General features: G+C 38.4%; 1 protein-coding gene across 1 annotated transcript; it reads left to right on the top strand.

The window, feature by feature from the left end:
• The first annotated feature begins 605 nt into the window (after positions 1 to 605).
• Positions 606 to 18,007, top strand: VPS4B (vacuolar protein sorting 4 homolog B (S. cerevisiae)). Its single transcript, XM_009326701.1, has 10 exons — positions 606 to 888; positions 2,278 to 2,428; positions 3,705 to 3,772; positions 6,865 to 6,984; positions 7,225 to 7,381; positions 8,851 to 8,999; positions 9,170 to 9,251; positions 11,291 to 11,510; positions 14,489 to 14,626; positions 16,498 to 18,007. Exons 1-10 carry the CDS (start codon positions 606 to 608, stop codon positions 16,597 to 16,599), a joined length of 1,470 nt encoding a protein of 489 aa, XP_009324976.1. The 3' UTR covers positions 16,600 to 18,007.
• Positions 18,008 to 19,791: the final 1,784 nt, after the last annotated feature.

The following is a 19,791-nucleotide window of genomic DNA, read 5'->3' as shown; positions in this document are numbered from 1 at the left end:
GCAAAGTGTAATAAAAGGTAATAAGCACTTAAGAGCAAAAGAATAACGGTGATACCAACAAATCTACAGGCCAGCATATGCAATACGATGGCTTAGATCACAGTCAGTTTTATCTGAAACTAGCTCAACAAACAAAAATCCATCCGTAACTACTTCTATGTTTTCTGTCTGGTGGGGTTTTTTTCTCCCCTCCCACTGGAGTGCTAATTAGAATTTCTCATTTGGGTATCAAGAGCCTAAATCCTTCTAAAGAGGCTAAAGAAATAGTCTTTGAAGCTGTCTCCCAGGACAGGGTTGGAAAAGTGATAGCACTAGTTTCAGTGTATTGCAATCACATACTTCCTGTTTTGGCTGCTATTGACAGGGTTTACTGACGTCATCAGTTATAGTTCAAAGCGTCTGGGTCTGTGACGAAAAAACTTAGAATGGATTTCCAAATCTTTCCATAATAAATGCAAGAGATTGGTAAGGAAAACTGCATGGACAAACCAGTAGTAGCTCCAACTTAGTACACAGAAACTTGTTCTCGCTTACACTTCTTTGTGCGCTAGTAAATTTCAGCAGTCTGTTAATCATTGTTCCTAAAAGGATAGAAACATTGTGTCATGTACAAAGCACCACCTAAGACTTGCAATCAATTGGCTTCAACTTTTTGGGGTAAATGTCGAAGAGCCGAAAAACTGGCCATCAAAACCAGTCAGAGTAACAGCTTAAAATGTCTCTTTGATCATGCAAAAAGCTCTCGCACAGCACTCAATTATTTGCTTGTGTTACAGAAAGCAATAGAACTTGCTAACAGGGCAGCGCAAGAAGATAAAGCAGGAAACTATGAGGAAGCCTTCCGCTTGTACCAGCACGCTGTGCAGTATTTTCTCCATGTTGTTAAATGTAAGTGTAATGTAATGGATGATTAAGTAGAGTTTAGTAGTCAAATTGCACAGAGTAATCTCTTACGTTGACATCAGTATTTAAATTTTTACTTTCATCATCAGTTGGTACTTGCTAATTGTGGTTTGACTGAGGTCATCTATTTTGCAGCTTTAGCTTTTACTGTGCTGCGTGCTTGCTCCATTCTCGTAAGAAATGGGATTACTTGTGTTTTGTTTTAGGGTTTTTCTAAGACAGGGAGGCAGGGGTTTGCTGTCTCTCCTCTCGACTTGTGTAGCAATGTTTCAGGCTGGCCACTGCGCATGAGGAAATGTGACAATAAGTACAGGGATCCCTGTATTTCTTTTGTGCTGAAAACCACATGTTATACAAGAAGTCTTTGTTGTATCTACGGAGCGCTTTTTGCTCCTTAACTCATGCCGCTTGCCCTTCTACAACCTCTCTGCTGGCATTTTTTGCTCCTTAATGTCATAGTCTTGCTGTTCATCTTGGCCAACAAAATGTATGAGATGGATTTGTATGTTGTAATTTTTCTTCAGTTTCCATATTCTCATAATTATTATTTTATGCCTTTCTTTTCACACTTCTGTGTACCTTTTGCGTCATGTCCAGTGTTAGTAGGCAAGGAGTGGGCTTTCTTAATGTAGGTACATCCCTACTCTAAGTGGGCTAGGGTTGCTCGCCTGACATAAGTATACTTACAGACCTCTGTACTATTTTCTTTATAGTGACTTAGGATAATGTGTGTTTATCGCTTCCTATCCATATATGTCTTACGGACTTATCAGAATATCACTTTCTGTGCTTTTAACAGTACCGATGTACTTTTCAAAACTTGACACATAAACCTAACGTTAAATTTTGATTGCTGATTTGAAATACTGTAATAGTGACTAAGAGAACAGTGTGGCTGTTGAATCACACCTAACTCTTGCAGATGTTTTATTTAATTTTTTTCTTTATGACATGAACGTCTTTTTAAAATTAGCAGGCTATGGAAAAATAAACTGTGTTTCTAAATAAAAAATGCTCAGCACAAGCAGCTTCTTGATGAGCTATTTTAGAAGAGGAGTTATTAAGACAATGTGTAGCAGCTTGAAAGGCTGACAGAAAAGCTTCCGGTGCCACTGTCCTTAATCCTTTACAGTCACATTTTAAGCCAAAGCAATGTTCAAGTGTATATTTGATTTCTGGTAGGTGATGACATCATTCCTGTCACTTCTTTCCATGGTATAGTGGAAAAATAAGTAGTTGAGGTGTTTGGTTATGTGGTGAGCCCTGGGAGCAGTATATTGATAAGATAGAAAGAAGACAGATTTAGTCTTGTTTTCTGATTGATGCGCATGTGTTTTGCTGTTAACAAAGCATTGTTTCTCTTCAAACTCTTAGATGAAGCACAGGGTGATAAAGCAAAACAGAGCATTAGAACGAAATGTACAGAATACTTGGACAGAGCAGAAAAGCTGAAAGAATATCTGAAAAAGAGAGAAAAAACTGCACCAAAACCAGTTAAAGAGTCTGGTCCTACTGATGGAAAAGGGTATGTTTTTGGAGAAGGTAAAGCAAAATACTTCCTGAACTCAGCTTATTCTAAAATTCAACTCTTCAAAGATCATTTTAACTAGTGTCTTTGAAATGCTTCAGATGACAATTAATGCTGAAATACAGTGGGCTAATAAAAGAAAAATAATGTGAATTAGCATCACAGGCATTTCTGTGCTTGTTTACTAAAATGTGCGAGCATTTGCACAGGAAATTCACTGAAGAATGAAAGCTGTTTCAACTAACACGTGCTTATCGGATTTAATGGCAATGAGCCCAATGACCCTCAAAATTTTTCTACATTTAAATACTTACTAACTAGAAAATAAATTCCAACTGATTGTTACCATGGCCTGAGTTTGATCCGTCTCACACTTGATAAGAGGTGCAAAGCTCTATGTAGGGTGAAGTTCTGTAAGATGGACTGAATCACTCGAATGCCTTGCTGCTGCCTAGTCTCTCCGCTGCTTTCCTTTTATTTGTTTTTCATTTTGCGCATCAGAGAGCTGAACAAGCAGAGCCACCTGAAGAAGCAGAGCCTCTTTTGCATTTGCTACTGCCTTTACTGGGATAGGAGAGAGGAAGGGTTCAGGATGATACCTTCTGGTGGGACTGCCCGTTTTAGCAGTCCTGAACAGCTAGAGTTGCTCAGTTGTCTCTTGAAACTTCACCTGATTTTCAGTCTCCTTCATTGTCTACTTGTCTCATCAGTTTTATTTTTTGAGCTGTACTGTGTTCTGCTGGTTTATAATAGAAGGAATTGGTGATATCACAGAGGCTACATGTATTTTCATGACCTCCGCTCCAATTGTTCGCTATCTAGTCTCTTTTTTTTCCTCCTTTAACTTCGGTTTACTTTGCTCTGACAAGACGAGGGTGTAGAGTTTTATAGTGCTAGATGGAATTGACCAAGTCCTGTTGCAATTCCAGGTAGGGGATAAGTGCCAATGTCTACAAATAAACCATTTTAGCACTTCCATGTTGCTCAATACAAGGACTTTTGTTTCCTAGAGGCTGTCTCAAAGCATGCAGAAGCGGGTTAAAAGGCCTAGACCCAGAAGAGGAAGTTGAAAGGGTGAGGAGGGCGAATTAGAAAGAACGTAGTGTAGAAAAGCAGGAGTACAATCATGTAAAGTTGTAAAGATCTGAAAGCATCTCAAGGTTTCTTTCATTCCTCAGACTGGTGTTTTTTCTGCTTTTTGCATTCTGATTTTTATCCTAAGACAGCAGTCTCTTTTATTGTATTTCAACGTTTTTTCTTGTTTGCAAATCAGGAATGACAGTGATGGGGAAGGAGAGTCAGAGGATCCTGAAACAAAGAAGCTACAGAATCAACTTCAAGGTAATTTTGAAGCATCCTTTTCTTTAAATAGGGGTGACTTCAGTCAAGCAAATTCCTATGTTTTTCCCACCTAAATGTTATGAATTAACTTACTGTCTGATAGTGGCTCGACTAGTATGTACTTTTCACATACAAAAGCATAGTCTTTATGGAAGTATGGGTTTGTATGCCATGAAATTATACAGTGACTATGTTGAAATTTATCTCCTGTACCCTGTGCTTCATACTAAAATTATACCATTTGTCAGGATAGCATTTTCCAAAGGGAGAAGTTGCAAGATAGCTATTGGCAGGTAGCTATTGGCTAAACTGAATCAGTATTTTTCACTCTTAAAAGTGTGTTAGAGTGTTGCCTAGAGGCTAAGGTAACAGATGTCATACAAACAGTGTAAGCAGGACTGTTTTCAAAAAAAAAAGCTTGTGCTTAAGTTTAGGAGTTGAGAACATGGATGCTTGCCCATTTATAGTAACGGGCAGCATTTTCTCATATGCAGTGATGATGCCCTCCCAGCTGAATAACATGATAGTTTGGGTTTTTGAACTCAAATGCTGAATACAGTGATGCAATGTATAACAGCTACCAGTAGTTTTGTACACAGTAAAAAAAGAGGCATTGTTTGATATTTACTACCCTTTAATGGTGAAGAATTGTTCAGAGCTTCCGTGCCAGAAGGTGCTTATTGATCTGAAGAAACTTCATTGTGTTCTCCCTATTATTCAGTGTAACAAAGATCAAATGCATTTACCAGATTTCTGCTTGTGTAATTTCAGGAGCTATTGTATCATATTTGGAAACTGTGCCATGCTTTTTCTACTTCTGTATGCATTTATTTAATCCTATGCACAGTTCTCTGGAACAGTTTCCTATATTTTAAAATGACAGAAAAATGATGAGCATTGGACTCTCATCCTGTCTCTCACTATAAAGACTTCATTTTTTCCCACGTGAATCAGACCTTCAGTTCTTACTTCAAGAAATAGTTTCTTGCACCCACCACTTCTTTGATACTTTTTATAAAATGACAACGTTCTTGCTTATACAATTGATTGCTTGAAAGTCTGAGGTGTGAGATCCTTGGTACCTTTAAACTTAACACAGGAGTCTGTTACTCAGATCATACGAGCTCTGGGCAGCCTTCAAATTAGTCATCTTCATTTTGCTTCCCACAACAGCCACAGAAATTTCCTGTATTTAATTTTGCTGCTTTGTTACTCCTAGCTGACTTTGCTTTATGGAACTTTCCCAAATCTATGGGTATTTATCAAGATTTTAATTGCAATAGCAACTTGGCTTATTGTGGGAGAAGTGACCAGTAACATTCAGACTGGATAGTAGTTGTGGGTCTGTTGTCATGTGTTCTTGTTTAGAATTTTAAAGGCCTTTTGCACTCTATTGCTTAATCTTCTAGCTATTAATTTACACCTACAAAATTAGGAAGCCTACGATTCCAGTTCTATTTGTTTCCTGGTACAGGTGATCTCTTATAGTGCAGTAATTTCAGTTACCTTGGTATGACTGGTGCAGATAACGCTGATATTTCAACTTTGAGATAATCTCCTGTTCCTATCTGAACTGTTACCTGTTCTGCTAATTATTTTAGTGATGGAGCACATAGTTCTGTTCACTTTAAGAAAAAATGAAATGTAATCAACCTAGCAAAATAATTTAATGCATTGGAAGTGGGTGGTTGAATTAATTTCAGTATATAGATTGCAAGCTAAGACAGTTTGCAGTCAGCTTTCTCTATAACATTTTTAACATCTTTAACAATATGATGTGGCTTTTGGACTCTAAATTCCAAATTGTTAACAATTGCAATTGTTAACAGAAATTGTTCATGTCAATCTGACGGAAAAGGAATGCAGCAAAAGAAAAAATCTCAAAGGACATACTTAAAAAGTAAGCAAGTGTTATTTGCTTTGTTCATTAGCCAGTGAGTAACAGTAAATTTTCCATCCTGTAAAAGAAAAAAAGCCTTAAATTACTTCAGAGCTCTGAAGGCATAAAGTGAAAGTGTCAAGAAAATAGCTGGTGAAAGCCAATTGTCAAATTATAGAAAGCCCCTTGTAGAGAAATAGGGCAACTGAAACTTCCAGTGCATGAGTACTTAGGTAAGCATTGGGTTAGTTGGCATTTGTTCATCTGAGAAAATTTCTCTTACCTTTTGGATTTGCCTTGGCTGGGATTGCAAGTTCTACTATTCAATCACTAGCTCAGATCCAAGTTGTCCCATCTAAAAGTAGTCAAGACAAAATCATTTTTAGCATGTCAGACTGACCAATCTGAAGTCTGAAGAGAAGGCTAAATTACAGCTCAGTTGGTTAAAGTCAAGCTGAACTTGTTGACTGAGCAAGACGAGACTTGGTGATAAACTGAGAGAACATGGCTGGACCAAGAAGATACTTCTGCAGCTAAGCAGGCTCCATATAACCTTTCTGATGCTTTCAGTCCTAGTTCTCAAAGCTCTTTACCATTAGATGGTCTGATTGTTTGCTGCACATCTGGAGATATCCAACAAGTTACTTCATCTGCTGGTAAATCTTATAAATCCTGGGCTAGTGCAGCTACATTCAGATTTTTCAGGAAGTACAGTGGTGGTTTAGTGAGGAGATGGTGCCTGGGTACCTATTAGAGAAGGTACTCATCTGTGACTACTAAACACACATTTGCTGGGCAGTTATGGACTAGCTTTGACCGTTGCAGGACTTCTGCTAACTCTCCAGTATTCTGGTTATCTGTGGTTTATTGTGGTAAAACAATGTGATAGATTTCTGTAGAAATAGAATCATAGAATCATTAAGGTTGGAAGAGACCTCCAAGATCATCGAGTCCAACCGTCAACCCAACACCACCATGCCCACTAAACCATGTCCCTAAGCGCCTCATCTACCCATCTTTTAAATACTTCCAGGGATAACATCCCTGTTAAATAACATCCATTTGACTAACAGTATTCAGTGTTTATATCTACTTAGAAATGCCTTGGTTTTATTTAGTATAGACATAGGTGTAGATTTTTTTTCCAAAACAGAAGTTACTGAAGTTGTGAAAAGATATGTGCGTCACTGATTTATGCAATCTTTTCTTATAGGAGCGATTGTTATGGAGCGACCTAATGTAAAATGGAGTGATGTTGCTGGCCTCGAAGGTGCCAAAGAAGCACTTAAAGAAGCCGTGATCTTGCCCATTAAATTTCCGCACCTGTTTACAGGTCAGAATTAAAGCATTTATTTGCTATTGGCCAGTCAGGACTGGCACCGGGGTCTGAGAGGGGTGTTATGCTGATGTGTCAGAGACTCAAGCTGAGCTCTTAGCAAAGAGATTGTGATCCATCTAACAGAAGATTCATGGCTAGATGTGGAAACCTCTGAGTAAATTAGAGGGGCTTCATCAGAAAAATACATTCAGTCTTTCTACAGTGTCTTGAAGACTGCTAGTTTCTCTCTTGCAGGAAAGAGAACACCCTGGAGAGGGATTCTCCTGTTTGGACCACCAGGAACAGGAAAGTCTTATTTAGCAAAAGCTGTGGCAACAGAAGCAAACAACTCTACCTTCTTCTCCGTATCTTCCTCTGACCTTGTCTCAAAGTGGTTGGGAGAAAGTGAAAAGTAAGTTGGAGTTGCTAGAGGTCCAGGAAAACATTGGCAAGAAGAAATTAATATAGAGCTAGATAAGTTGCTGTAAAGAAATTGAATTTGAGGGAAGGGTTCTGTCTTTTTAAAAACAAACTTCAGGTGTTTCTATGCTTCATGCTGCAGTGCTATGTAAAGATATCATCATGTGCTGCATTTTGTGCTGCTGCAGCTGGACTGCTTTTCAGTGCTCAAGATAGTTTTTAAAACTAGCTCAGAAAGGTTTTGGGAGCACCATGGAGCTCATTCCCCTTCTGAACTCAGCTGTGATTGCACACTACATCAGTCTGAAGTGTTGGGGTACTCTGCCTCTTGGCATCTCTCCACTCATTTGTCCCAGCAGCTGTGCCATTAACATGTGGCATTTTTTTGTTCGTATGGAGGTGTTTTTTCTTTATCCTGATTTCAAACAAAATCTGGAAGACATAAGAGACTTGCAAAAATAGGTTGAAGGAGAGGAGCAGCCATGAAAGAAAACTTCATGGTTGCCCATGCTAACTCTTCATTTGTTACTATGTGATATGTGAAGAAGACCCGGAAGCCTGAAGTGACGTATCGGCTGCCGTCTAGAAGTGCAGGAATTTGTCCGTCTAGGCTTCCAGTGAAGACTTCCTGAATTAAGAAAAAGCTCTGGGTTTGTTGTACAGAAAGGAGTTTCGTATGAGGATGAGAATACTTGTCAAAACCGTGCTTTAATAGTTTGAAGTGTGGGACAACTGAGCAACACTATTTAAAGTTGATAGGATGAGGGAGAAAGACCATTAGATGAAGTGTCCTTAAGCTGCTTTTCTTCTGTTGCAAAAGGAATACAGAACTGGAGTCCAGCTTGGCATTTTTTCTGTTTGACTTCATTTGAGACTCTTACATGAAATTTAGTGCTGGTAATGTGAAAAATATCCCAGCATGTTCCTATTTATTTTCCTTTTTAGCTTAGTAAAATGTGTTAATAAGATATGGATAGGGCTTGGGTTGGGTTTTTTTGGCAAACCAACTTTCCTTGTCATATAAAAAGTATTTAGTAAAGTTGTGTAAAGTAAATATACATGTTATTTCTTACAAAATCTCTAGAGTTAATCTGATTAGGCTACAAATCTTATGTAAGAGAAAGCCATGTTCTTTTGAATCTGTCTAGAGTGGTGGTTTTGTATAGTCCAGGCTGTCTTGTAGAAATGTAAACCGAAAAAGGGCTTTTTCCTGCAAAACCGTGCCTGGAGTACTCTAGAATGTTTCACCTCCCTTTATGCTGGGCTGTCTCACTCAGTGAGAGTCTTGGAGTAAGTAAGTAATGCAGAGTCTTGGAGCTGGAAGCGTGTTGTATCTTTGAATAGCTTTATGTTAATACTTTTTCTAGCTTTCTCTAAAGGAAGTGACTGTATCGCAATCTTAAGTTATGTGTTTTTACTGGTGTAATCATTAAGATAACTGAAGCTGTTTCCTTTTTTAAGATTAGTGAAAAACTTGTTCCAGCTTGCCAGAGAAAACAAACCTTCTATTATCTTCATTGATGAGATAGATTCCCTCTGTGGGTCAAGAAGTGAAAATGAAAGTGAGGCTGCTAGACGGATAAAAACAGAATTTCTAGTCCAGATGCAAGGTAAGTTTACTTGGTTTTCAGAATCAGGGGAATTAAGATACGTATTTTAAGCTTAGCTTGCATGAGAACACCAAAAAGACCTGCAGTTCCACCCCGTTAAATTCTGATGACATTTTAAACCAGTCTCTGTTTGTCATCTAAACGGTGAAATGATTTCTGCCCTGATATAGGGGTTGGTGTTGACAATGAAGGAATCTTGGTCTTAGGAGCAACAAACATACCCTGGGTTTTGGATTCTGCTATCAGGAGAAGGTATGATGCATTTTTTCATGGTATGAAATTTGCAACTGTTGTGAGGGTTCAGTCTGAGACTACTTGAGGTAGTAATCCAACTCATGATTGCAGACATGGCTAATGTTCTGCAACTCAATTCTATGAGACGGGCTGAGCCAAACTAATAGCCCCTTGCCCCTTTAAAGAGGTAGGTTGTTCACTCTCCTATTGGCCTGTAGTGTATTTGATCTCTTGGTTAGCTGATTGTGCTTGAGCAAGCAGAAAACTATTCCGTTTCCTTGTTGGTTCGTTTTCTGGTGGGCTTGGGAGACAAGTTACAAAATATGCACCTCAGAAGGGCAAGGGGGGGGTAGAGCTTTCCTTTTCAGCTGTTAACAAACTGTTGAACAGCTTGAGTTATTTTATGGAAACGTAGCCTTATGTTTCACAGAAACACCATATTTTTCTACTGGTCAAGCATAATTTGTGATCTTTCAGTGCATGTTTAACTGCTTTTTTGCAGATAAAGGGCTTCCATACCTGTATCTGATTAGCTGGATCTTTCTTTGAGCTGCAGAGCAGTAGAGGACAAATACAGCTCTGTGACAAGTATGGTTATGTTATGATGAGGACACAGTTTGGATAGCGGTCATTTTTGTAGGCTAAAGAAAGGTTACATTTTTTGTGACTGTCAGTGACTTTTATATATATTCTTAATTTAAGCTGGCCGTACTTTCACTGGGGGTTGGACCAGGTGACCTCCAGAGGTCGCTTCCAACCTATATGACTATAGTTTTGTGTGAGACAGATTTAGAGGTGAATGTGTTGCTTAAAATTTCAAGTCATTCTTGAGGTTCCAGCTCTGGGGTCCACAGTACAAGACAGACATGGACCTGATAGAGTGGATCCAGAAGGGGGCCATGAAAATGATCAGAGGGCTGGAACACCTCTCCTGTGAAGAAAGGCTGAGACTTGGGGTTGTTCAGCCTGGAGAAGAGAAGGCTCCAGGGAGACATTATTGCAGCCTTTCAACATATAAAGGGGGCTTACGAGAAAGACGGAGAGATGTTTGGGGTTTTTTACCAAGGCCTGTAGTGACAGGACAAAGGGCAGTGGTTTTAAACTGAAAGAGGGTAGGTTTAGATTGGACATAAGAAAGAAATTTTTTACGGTGAGGGTGGTGAGACACTGGAACAGGTTGCCCAGAGAAGTTGTGGACGTCCTCGTTGGAAGTGTTCAAGGTCAGGCTGGACGGGGCTCTGAGCAACCTGGTCTAGTTGAAGATGTCCCTGCCCACGGCAGGGGGGTTGGACTAGATGACCTGTAAAGGTCCCTCCCAACCCAAACCATTTTCTGATTCTCTGCAGTGTGAAACAGTAGCTCTCTAACTCTTGTCCATAAGACTTAAAGGAACTTGTACAACAATGGCAGTAATCAAATTAATCTTTCATGGATTTGGCCCACTCTGTCATGTATATCAAGTTAATTGTGTTCTACAGAATTTGGAGTCGCTCTTATTTTGTGGGTGGGAAGTAATCCCCATTGTGAGAACAGATGCTGCTTCAAAGCAAGAACTGCAGTTATCAACGTTTTCTACTGACAACTGTATTAATATGACTTCAAATTTGCTTCTAACTATGAAGTTTTCTTTAATTTAGTTGGAGACTGTAGAAAGTGGTTGTGTCAGCTTGTTATCAGGCAGTTCTTTCTTTGAATGTGAAAACTGTTCAGATATGCTTCAACACTTAAAGACTTTTTCCCCTCAATTTTTTCTCTTAAAACACAAACTCTGCTGGAGAGAATCTGGAAAAACTTCAGTCTGAAGAGAAGATCTTTGTCATGAAAAGGAAGTAGTTATTCTGGATGTTAGCTTATGCTAGCTACAGTATTACTTATGAGAACAGGTTGTTGAATATTTGCCTTAGATTTTTTTAAAGGTTTATAATACTGAAACTGCTTCTTTCTAATATTGCTAGGAATAAGCTATACATACTTATTTGCATAAGCTGCTTTCTACTGTGCACCTGCATGAGCTAGCATCTGTGGAACATTGTGGGTTTGTTTTTTTTTTAAACCAGGTTTGAGAAGCGTATTTATATTCCTTTACCTGAAGACCATGCCAGAGCTGCAATGTTCAAACTTCATCTTGGGTCAACTCCAAATCTCCTAGAGGAATCAAATTATCGAGAGCTTGGAAAGAGAACTGATGGCTATTCTGGTGCAGATATAAGCGTCATTGTACGTGATGCACTGATGCAGCCTGTTAGAAAAGTGCAGTCAGCTACTCACTTTAAAAAAGTAAGTAGGAATCAAAAGTTTTTTGAGTTATTTCATCTCTGAGAACTATCTTAATTTGAAAGTTCCTTGCAAGTAAACTGAATTTGGGTTTGGGTAATACTGCACGCTTATGAATGTCCTTTTATTGAGCAGGGAACGTCCTCCTCCTTTTTTTTCTTTCCCCCATCCCCCCTCGGTCCTCCCATGAGTCTGGTGGAGCTAGTTTCTGGGTACGTATTCATGCTGTGTAATCCAAGCTCTGATGACTCTTCATGTCTCTAGGTAGTGTTAAAAGCATTCAGTTTGAAGTTTGACTTAAATGGGAATGTTACGGCAGTGCTCTTTTTCTGGATCAAGTTACGTGGTTCTTCATGTTTTTTAGCGTGTTGAAATAAATGTATCCTTTATCCACATGGGAACAGATGGATTATAATTATGCACATTGTTTACTTGGCATAGTTTTTTGAACTGAAAAATTAAGGTTCTTGTAAAGTTCTGGTAAAAACATTGAATCAATGTTACTTACAACAGGAGTAAAGATGAAAGACAACTGAGCAAGGTCTGTGTTTCATTGTTCGGGCAGCATGCGGCATCCTATGGATGCTGCTGTAATGTGAAAACTAGTTTACACTTACTTAGGTGCACCCTAAAGAGACTATTGAAACTATATTGTTTGGCTTATCTTGCAGTTACCTCTGCATACTATGTACTGACTTAAGAAATACTTCTTCTAAATGTTTGGATCTCAAAAACTTTATCTGACAAAGAACGAACTAGAGTTCTTCAGCACCAATCTAAATCCATTAAATCTGGGAATGCTTTTTTTCCCCCAGAGAACTTGCACATATGGGTCTTGTTCAATCAAATTAATTGTTCTCTATAAATTCCTAAGCTCTTAAATGGGAAAAAAGTGTGATAATGTTATCAATGGTTATAAAGAGTTCCAAATACGTACAACATGTATCGGTTAAATAAAATTATATTTTTCCTGTGTAGTATTTTTTTTAGAGTAGACCCACACTAAAAGTATTTTTTCTTTACATTTTTACTGCAAACTTTGATTTTTACAGAAATTGATATATCTTGGGTGAAGGTGCGTCGAGGTATTCCGCAGAAGTTTTTGCTGCTGTAAAGGGAAGCGTTCATTTGTTGCTCCTTAAAAGAGTAGGAGTGGGGTTGGGTAAGGTAGGAAAAATTTCAGATCCTAAGCTGTCAAGAGATACATACCATGTAAGTTGTGTTGGCAGCAGTTCTTGGTCACCTCAATTACAATTTTTTTACCAGTAACTCAGCCTGACATAAAAGGGTTAAGGGCCCTAAACTGAACAGCTGCAGTTGTTTTGAAATTGAAGGTAGCCTTTTTTTTCCATGTAGTTTCTTCCAAGGAACACATTCAGCTTAAGATTGGAAGAGAAAGGAACACTTAAATCCAATATGGTCCAGAGTATGAGAGGACTACGTAAGTTTCCGGAGTCTGCATTGAGGAAACCTTTGTCAACTTTGTAGTTATTAAAATAAACCTGCAGCCTGTCATTTTGGTGAAGGGCGGAGGGGAACCCAAAACATTTTAAAGGGTTTTTGAGGAGCTTTTCCCAGTTTAAAAACAAAATGCATATTCTGAAACACTGATTTGATAAGTTTCTTCTGGGGGCAACTCAGCAGTAACACTCTGATATAAACTGTATTTGTTTAAAAATAAGCAGCTGTTTTGATATATCAAGGATTTCCTAGATGCTTCCTTCCCTTCAGCAGTGATGCTTGAAGTATTTATCCGTTGTTGACTTTAAGTGACAATGACATTTCTGGCTAGAGGGCTGTTACCTTTTAGCCTTTCAAATTTGGAAGAATCTGAGGCATGTCTCAGACTACCATGGAGCAATGAAATAACCTCAGATGTCACAGTTTGCGGAGCAACCCAAAAGCAATTCTTACCTCTTACCTCCTTCTGCCCCCAAAAAAGAAGGAAAAAACGCCACAACTGCAGTACTTTGAGGGCTCTGACATAAGCCAAGTTGATTCCACTTGTGTTGCTAGTACTTTAATTGGGTGTGATTTCCCATTTTTATAAGCAAAATCTTAGCTTTATTAATTGTTTGCATCATAACAGACAACTTGCTCCAGTTAAACAGTACTTTTCTCAATTATTACCAGTTCCCTGTAAACCAGTCCTTGCTCTATGTGATAATACAGGTTTGTCAGGGTGCATTGTGAGTATTACAATCTGTGCTCTTCAGCATCATGCTTTAAATGCACTAGTTAAATGGAATAGCAAATGAAGCTCTCTGCTGTTAAAAATAGCCAGTTAATGTGTTGTCTTTCAATCTTTGCTTGTGTTTTGAGTTCCTGTGGATGTGTGATGCTTCAGGTAACGATGAAGGAAAATAAAACTGTGGGTCCCGGATAGCCTGTTGCAGAAAGGGAACAGACACCTGGTGTAGCTTTTTTGGGTCTGTCCATGTGTCTGGAAAAAAAAGATGGTTTCTGTTCTCCCACTAGATGGCCCTGTTTTCTATCGAGTGCTGCTGAGGTGGTGTCAGAAAAGGTGCTGGGAACTTCGTAGTGCAGTATGGCAAAGATTAAAAAGCCATCTCTGGCTTCCTGACTTGAGGGGCACTCAAGGATAATTACTGCAAAGTTTTTAGAAAGCTCTTAACCAGTGAGGAATGGACTCCCAAAGTGACCAGGGACTAGGAAGGGTGGTCTTCTCCAACTAGATTTCCTGGCATGTTAGTTTTCCACAGAAATCCTCAGCCTTAGGAGGAAGCGGCTCCTGGGATTTGACTTGATGTGAATATAAGTATCTGGCTACAGCTGCATGTTTTCAAAGTGAATGACACCAGTACATTTATACGATTTCTCTTTCACAGGACATGTCTTTCCAATGGGTAGGACACCTGTATAAAACCAAGGAATGTTTTTGCTCTAAAGATGCTGTTCAGCTTCTGGGTTTTGTCTTTAAAATTGTAACTCCTATAAACTGAGTATTTTCTTATTTTTAGGTAAAAGGACCATCGGTGTCTAATCCAAATACGACGGTAGATTTGTTCACCCCTTGCTCTCCAGGTGATCCTGAAGCCATAGAAATGACGTGGATGGAGGTTCCAGGCGATAAATTACTGGAGCCTCAAGTTTCCATGGTAGGTGTTCTTTTGGAGCATTTCTTTCTTGCTTTGCAGAACTCTGAAAAGACTTTAAGGTAAAGACCGTTTTTCAAATGGTTATGCAAGGCAATTGGATGAGTTGTTTGGTTTCAGAAATCCTGGACATACCAGATAACATTTGAATTCCCAACATACAGCGCTACAGTACAGCATGCTTGTGAAAAAGCCAGCTCTCTATCCCTGATAAGCATTTCTTTCTTATTGCTCTTGTCTGCTGGCATGCAGCGGCTGCCCTTTCATCCATAGCCAGCACCTGGCTCTTCCATTGTTCTTTCACTTGTCTTTTACTCATTTAAAACCTTCAGAATCCCTGCCCCGTGATAGGCTTCCTTCCCATCACTCTGTAGCATTAATGTTGATATTGGGAAATGGAAAATTATATTCAGTGTAAATTGGGAAGTAATGTGCTGTATGTAAATATTGCCCATGAAATAAATGCAAGCATAAACAATAGAACGTAAAAAAGATGGTGGTTGTAATTGTAGCTTTGGTTACATTTCATTACAGATGGTACAGCTCTTTCAGCTGTTTTCTTTGTGCATGTTAAAATACTTGCTTTGGTCTAGGAGATAAAATGTGTCATTTTAAGACAAACTGAAATTTTAGTTCACTGTTTTGAATTTAAAAAAAATTTGCTGTACACTCATTCTGTATTTTTCCCCAAGAGCAACCAAAGAAGATTCTGAATTTAAGTAAAATGTTTGAGGGAAGGACTTGATATCACATCTGTGCTGCTGTCAGTTCTTGTGTGCAAACAGTCCGGTAAAGAATGAAAGAAATCAGTGTATTTCATGGGAATCACAAACCTCTCAAACAGTAGGCACTGCTTTGTAAATATAACCGTTGCTATAGTTCAGAAAAGAATTTTCTGTGCATATTTGCATACTGAGGAAGCACAAAAGGATGTATGCAGGTGTAGGCCTGCCCTAAAACTTCTGCGTGCATGGTCTAAGTGGATTTTTAATCAGTCTTTCCTGGAATTAAACATAACAATTCCTTGTGTGCTCCTAATGGTACCTGGACTCTGATGCATATAGTTGCATAGGCAGTTGTTTCGGTGTCCAAAATCAGTTCTTGTCCTTAAAAAGATCAGGCTTTAATTCTTTCTAAGCAGGGTATCTCTAGTCTGAGACAAATCTCAAGTCTAGAAAATCATGATGTTAACTTCTGGTTTTACCCGTAATTTTATAGTAATATGAGGTGTTACTTTTTTCAGTTGCCTTTGGCTAGGACTCGATTAGTTTTCTTGCCCCTTTTTATTCATAGGGTGTTTTAACTGCCGCTTTCAACTTCATAGACCTTGCGATTTTTCTGAACTCCATTTCCTAGTATCTGAATATTTATCTAGGAAACTGACTGAACTGAAGAGACAGAAATTACCAGTCATAAACAGTAAAACTTTGCTAGAGATGAATCACAAACTACTGGTCTGTATTGTTGGACTATGAAGAGTACATGGGAACATCTGATTATTTTCCACTTTAACCTCCTGTAGATAAAGATGGGTTGAAAAGAGTAACTGACCAAAAAAAAAGGAGGTTCAGTTCTTTTCAGTAAAAAGAGATGAATAAAACTTGAATGGATGAGTAGCTTAAACCTAAACCTGAGGTTGTGGTTTTGTTATGAGAACTCGCTGACAGTTGTCTGTCTTCACAGGGTTAAAATGCTGCCTCTGTGCAGACATGTTTAGGCTTACTTAAAAGTTTTGTGCAAATAGGAGCTCCTATAGTCATCTTGTTTTAATGGGCTTCTTAATGCATATTTGTCTTGGCAACAAGATTGTTAGCAGCGGTACTATACTTGTTTCTGAAAAAACACTTTTTTTTCCCGTTTTTTTTTTCTGGCAGGACGATATGCTCAGGTCGCTAGCTAGCACAAAACCAACAGTTAATGAACAGGACCTGGAGAAGTTAAAGAAGTTTACAGAAGACTTTGGTCAGGAAGGCTAAACCAAAGATATTTGTGGAGCATTAGAACTTTTTTTTGCTTTCTTAAGTATTCTTGTATCTTTATTGATGGCACTTCAAATAAATGCCAATAAAATCACTCCTTTCTTCCTTTGCAGAGGAATAGAAGATGCCTGTGCAAAGACCCTTAAGCTTTTGTATCGTATTGTTTTCCTCAGATGTCTATTTAAATGTCTTCTATTGAAAAATAATATGAAAATACAATTTTAGGGTAAGACAGCAAAGCGATGTGGTAAAGTCTATTAAATACTAGAAAACTTTAAATGATGAGTTCATTTTTAGGTATTATATTAGACCTCGGTACAGGTGAGTTTTAAATTCCCAGTAGGCTCAAAAAACCCTTTTTTGAGGGGTGGAAGAGAACATATTTGTCGGGTGTTTTCAGTATCAGTCAATCAGCCTACATATTAATTGCTCTCATTTCACTTAGAAAAATGCAACAAAATTTGCTAATGAAGCATACTGCAAGTGTGGGTTTGCTATTAAAGTAAGAAAGAGAACACTGTGAGGATAAGACTACACGGGCCAGTACTTTGTTTAAATACTGATGAGACTGGTATTTGGCTTTTCCTGCTACGCTGTGTTAAAATTTTGCCTTAAACAGCAAGCTTTTGTTTTTAACTCTGCTAGCTGGTACACACGTGTTGCTGTGCAATTTAGCAAAAGTTTGTTGAATGCAAGTATCTCGGAAGGCTTTCTGCCAGCTGTTCTTGGTTTTTTTAAATTTGGATTTACTTTCTGCAGGAGTTTGACTAAAGTTAGAAAAAAGCATCAGTAATATCCTGTAAGATTCCACATGTCGAGGCTGGCAAGGTATAGGTACGCTTCGGAGAATGTATGGGAGGTATTTTGGGCAATAGCGTACTTTCACACGCGAGGAGAGTGTAACGGATATTTTAGCCACAGGCTTCCCAGTGACAAATTAACTCCGAACCCTCCTGATAACTATTGCATATAGGTTACGTCAATTTAGTGTTTAAATTTTGCGAGAAGGCTGGCACTTTAGTACAGAAGTAGCAATTCCGACGATCTTTTTTCTGAAGAGCTACAAATTGAGATGTGCCTGAATGTAACTTAACAACACTACAGTGTCAGCATTGAGTTTGTGCCTTGTAAGTTTGCACTGGCTGTAGATACGAAACATCATTAGGATACCTAGAATACTCTTATGTTCCATTATCACTGTACAACTCTGTCCTGCATATGCTTTGTTTAACTTGCATTAAAAGAAATCTGCACATTTTGTGTGCGTATATGTACATATACACATATGATTGTCTTTTGATGGGGTTTGGTCTCCTCTATGTACATATTTTGTGTACTTTATAAATCATAGGATGGGTGAAATTTGCTGTACTTAAATGAAGTAAAATGTTACAGTACAACATCAGCATCTTTGAGTATTTCTTTGATGTTACGTTCAAGAATTTACCGCTTGATTTTTTTTTTAGACTTTGGTTTCTATGCTTAACAGCTAAACAAGCTACTTAGTTAAAAATTCTTTGATCTGTAAGGTGCTAAGATTTTGTTTACTAACATGATGAAACATTCTTTCTGAAATCGTTTAGTTACACACAGCTTTACCTTTGTCTTACGTTGGAACACGTAAATGTGAATCAGTGGACTGCAAATCTTTTCGTGGACCTTTGTGGGGGCGGGGGAAGGGGGGCAGGTACTCCAGTGTAGGTACAGGCAACTACGGTTAGTAAACCTAATCCTAGTTGCAACAGGATTGCTTTTTCTTAGTTGCCTCTTGTGAACTCTTTAGAAGTGAGCCACATACTTGGCAGGGCTCTCGCTCAGAGGTTTGAAGCTACTATCCGAAGTATTTGTCTCTTGACCTTTTTAAAATGAGAGTCCTTACTGCAATCTTAAAATTCTCAGGAACTTTTTTTTTGTGGTAGGCTGATTGGTCCTACGGGTTTCCATAAGCTGAACTGTGTAATCCCTTGTCTTTAACGTAGAAGAAAAGTATACTGTATGTTTTAAATTTACATCTTGCTGCTTACTCAGTTGTGGGATGACATCTGTAACAGAAGCATTAATGTTTGATGTTTAAAGTTGTTTATTCCAAATAAACATTGCTGCTTAGAATTGCAGCTACAGGGACGACTTTCTGGTTTGCTATCTTTGTAAAATGGGTATAAATTAATATATATCGCAGAGCTTCCTAGCTAAGTTATCCCAGAACAGATGATAGCCAAATGGGGGGGAGGGTGTGAAGGGGCTGCGAAATCACTTTTTAGTTTTCAGTGTTAATAAAAAATACTCTAAATGAAAGAATTTATGAAAGATCATATTTGCTTTACATAATCAAAACCTCTGTAAATACCAGCTAAATTAGTTGTGCATTTTTCATAAGGTCTGATGTATGACTTGTTTTTGGCTAGTTAGCTTACAATTTTTTTCCCCTGACTTCTGGTGTTACTGCTTACTCTGACTGCAATATGAAAAAATGTCATTTTCATTCCTTCCTGTGGTAAAATAGTTTTTCAATTAAATCAGTTGTGTATGCGCTTGTTGTGTTTGTCACAATGGTTTCTTCACATTGCAATTAAACTTTGTATTTCCTGTCACTTGTGGTATACATCTCAATGCATATACTCATGGGGTTAGAAAAGCTCACCAAATTAACTTGTTACCTTTTTTTTCCCATGTTGCCTGACTAACCTAAAAAAATTGCAGAGTCTTGTTTCTTCCCTGATTTACCCATTGGCTTTGTTTTGCCATCCTCTAGCACAACGAAAACGTACGAACCTCCTTGTAAGTTTTTGATCGGTTTTGTTTTTCAAATTATCTGCTGGTCTTCGAATATGCTTTTGTTTTAATTAGTGGAGCAGAACACATGTGGCTGAGGCAGATACTCTTGAATCAGCTTTTGTTCATGCTCCTGTCTGTCAGGGGTGTCTGGTCATAGTTTGCCCTTTTATTCAACTGAAGCAAAAAAGCTGCTGAATGTTCTCTGGTCAGACATTTTGATCTACTTTTTGTGTTTATTTAGTCTTCCTCCTACTAATATATTCTGATATTTTTTCATGTTATTTCTGAGGATTATCTTGGCAGGAAGCTTTCCAATAGTTCTGAATTTGCTGAAATAATGCGGGAACATCTTTATTTTACTGTTTACTCTTTCCTTCCTCCAGAATGACAAGCTTGTTTCACGATTGGCTTCCA

This window comes from Pygoscelis adeliae, unplaced genomic scaffold, assembly GCF_000699105.1.
Source record: "Pygoscelis adeliae isolate BGI_AS28 unplaced genomic scaffold, ASM69910v1 Scaffold6, whole genome shotgun sequence".
Lineage (NCBI taxonomy): Eukaryota > Metazoa > Chordata > Aves > Sphenisciformes > Spheniscidae > Pygoscelis > Pygoscelis adeliae.
This window is presented reverse-complemented; position numbering and strand designations above follow the sequence as displayed.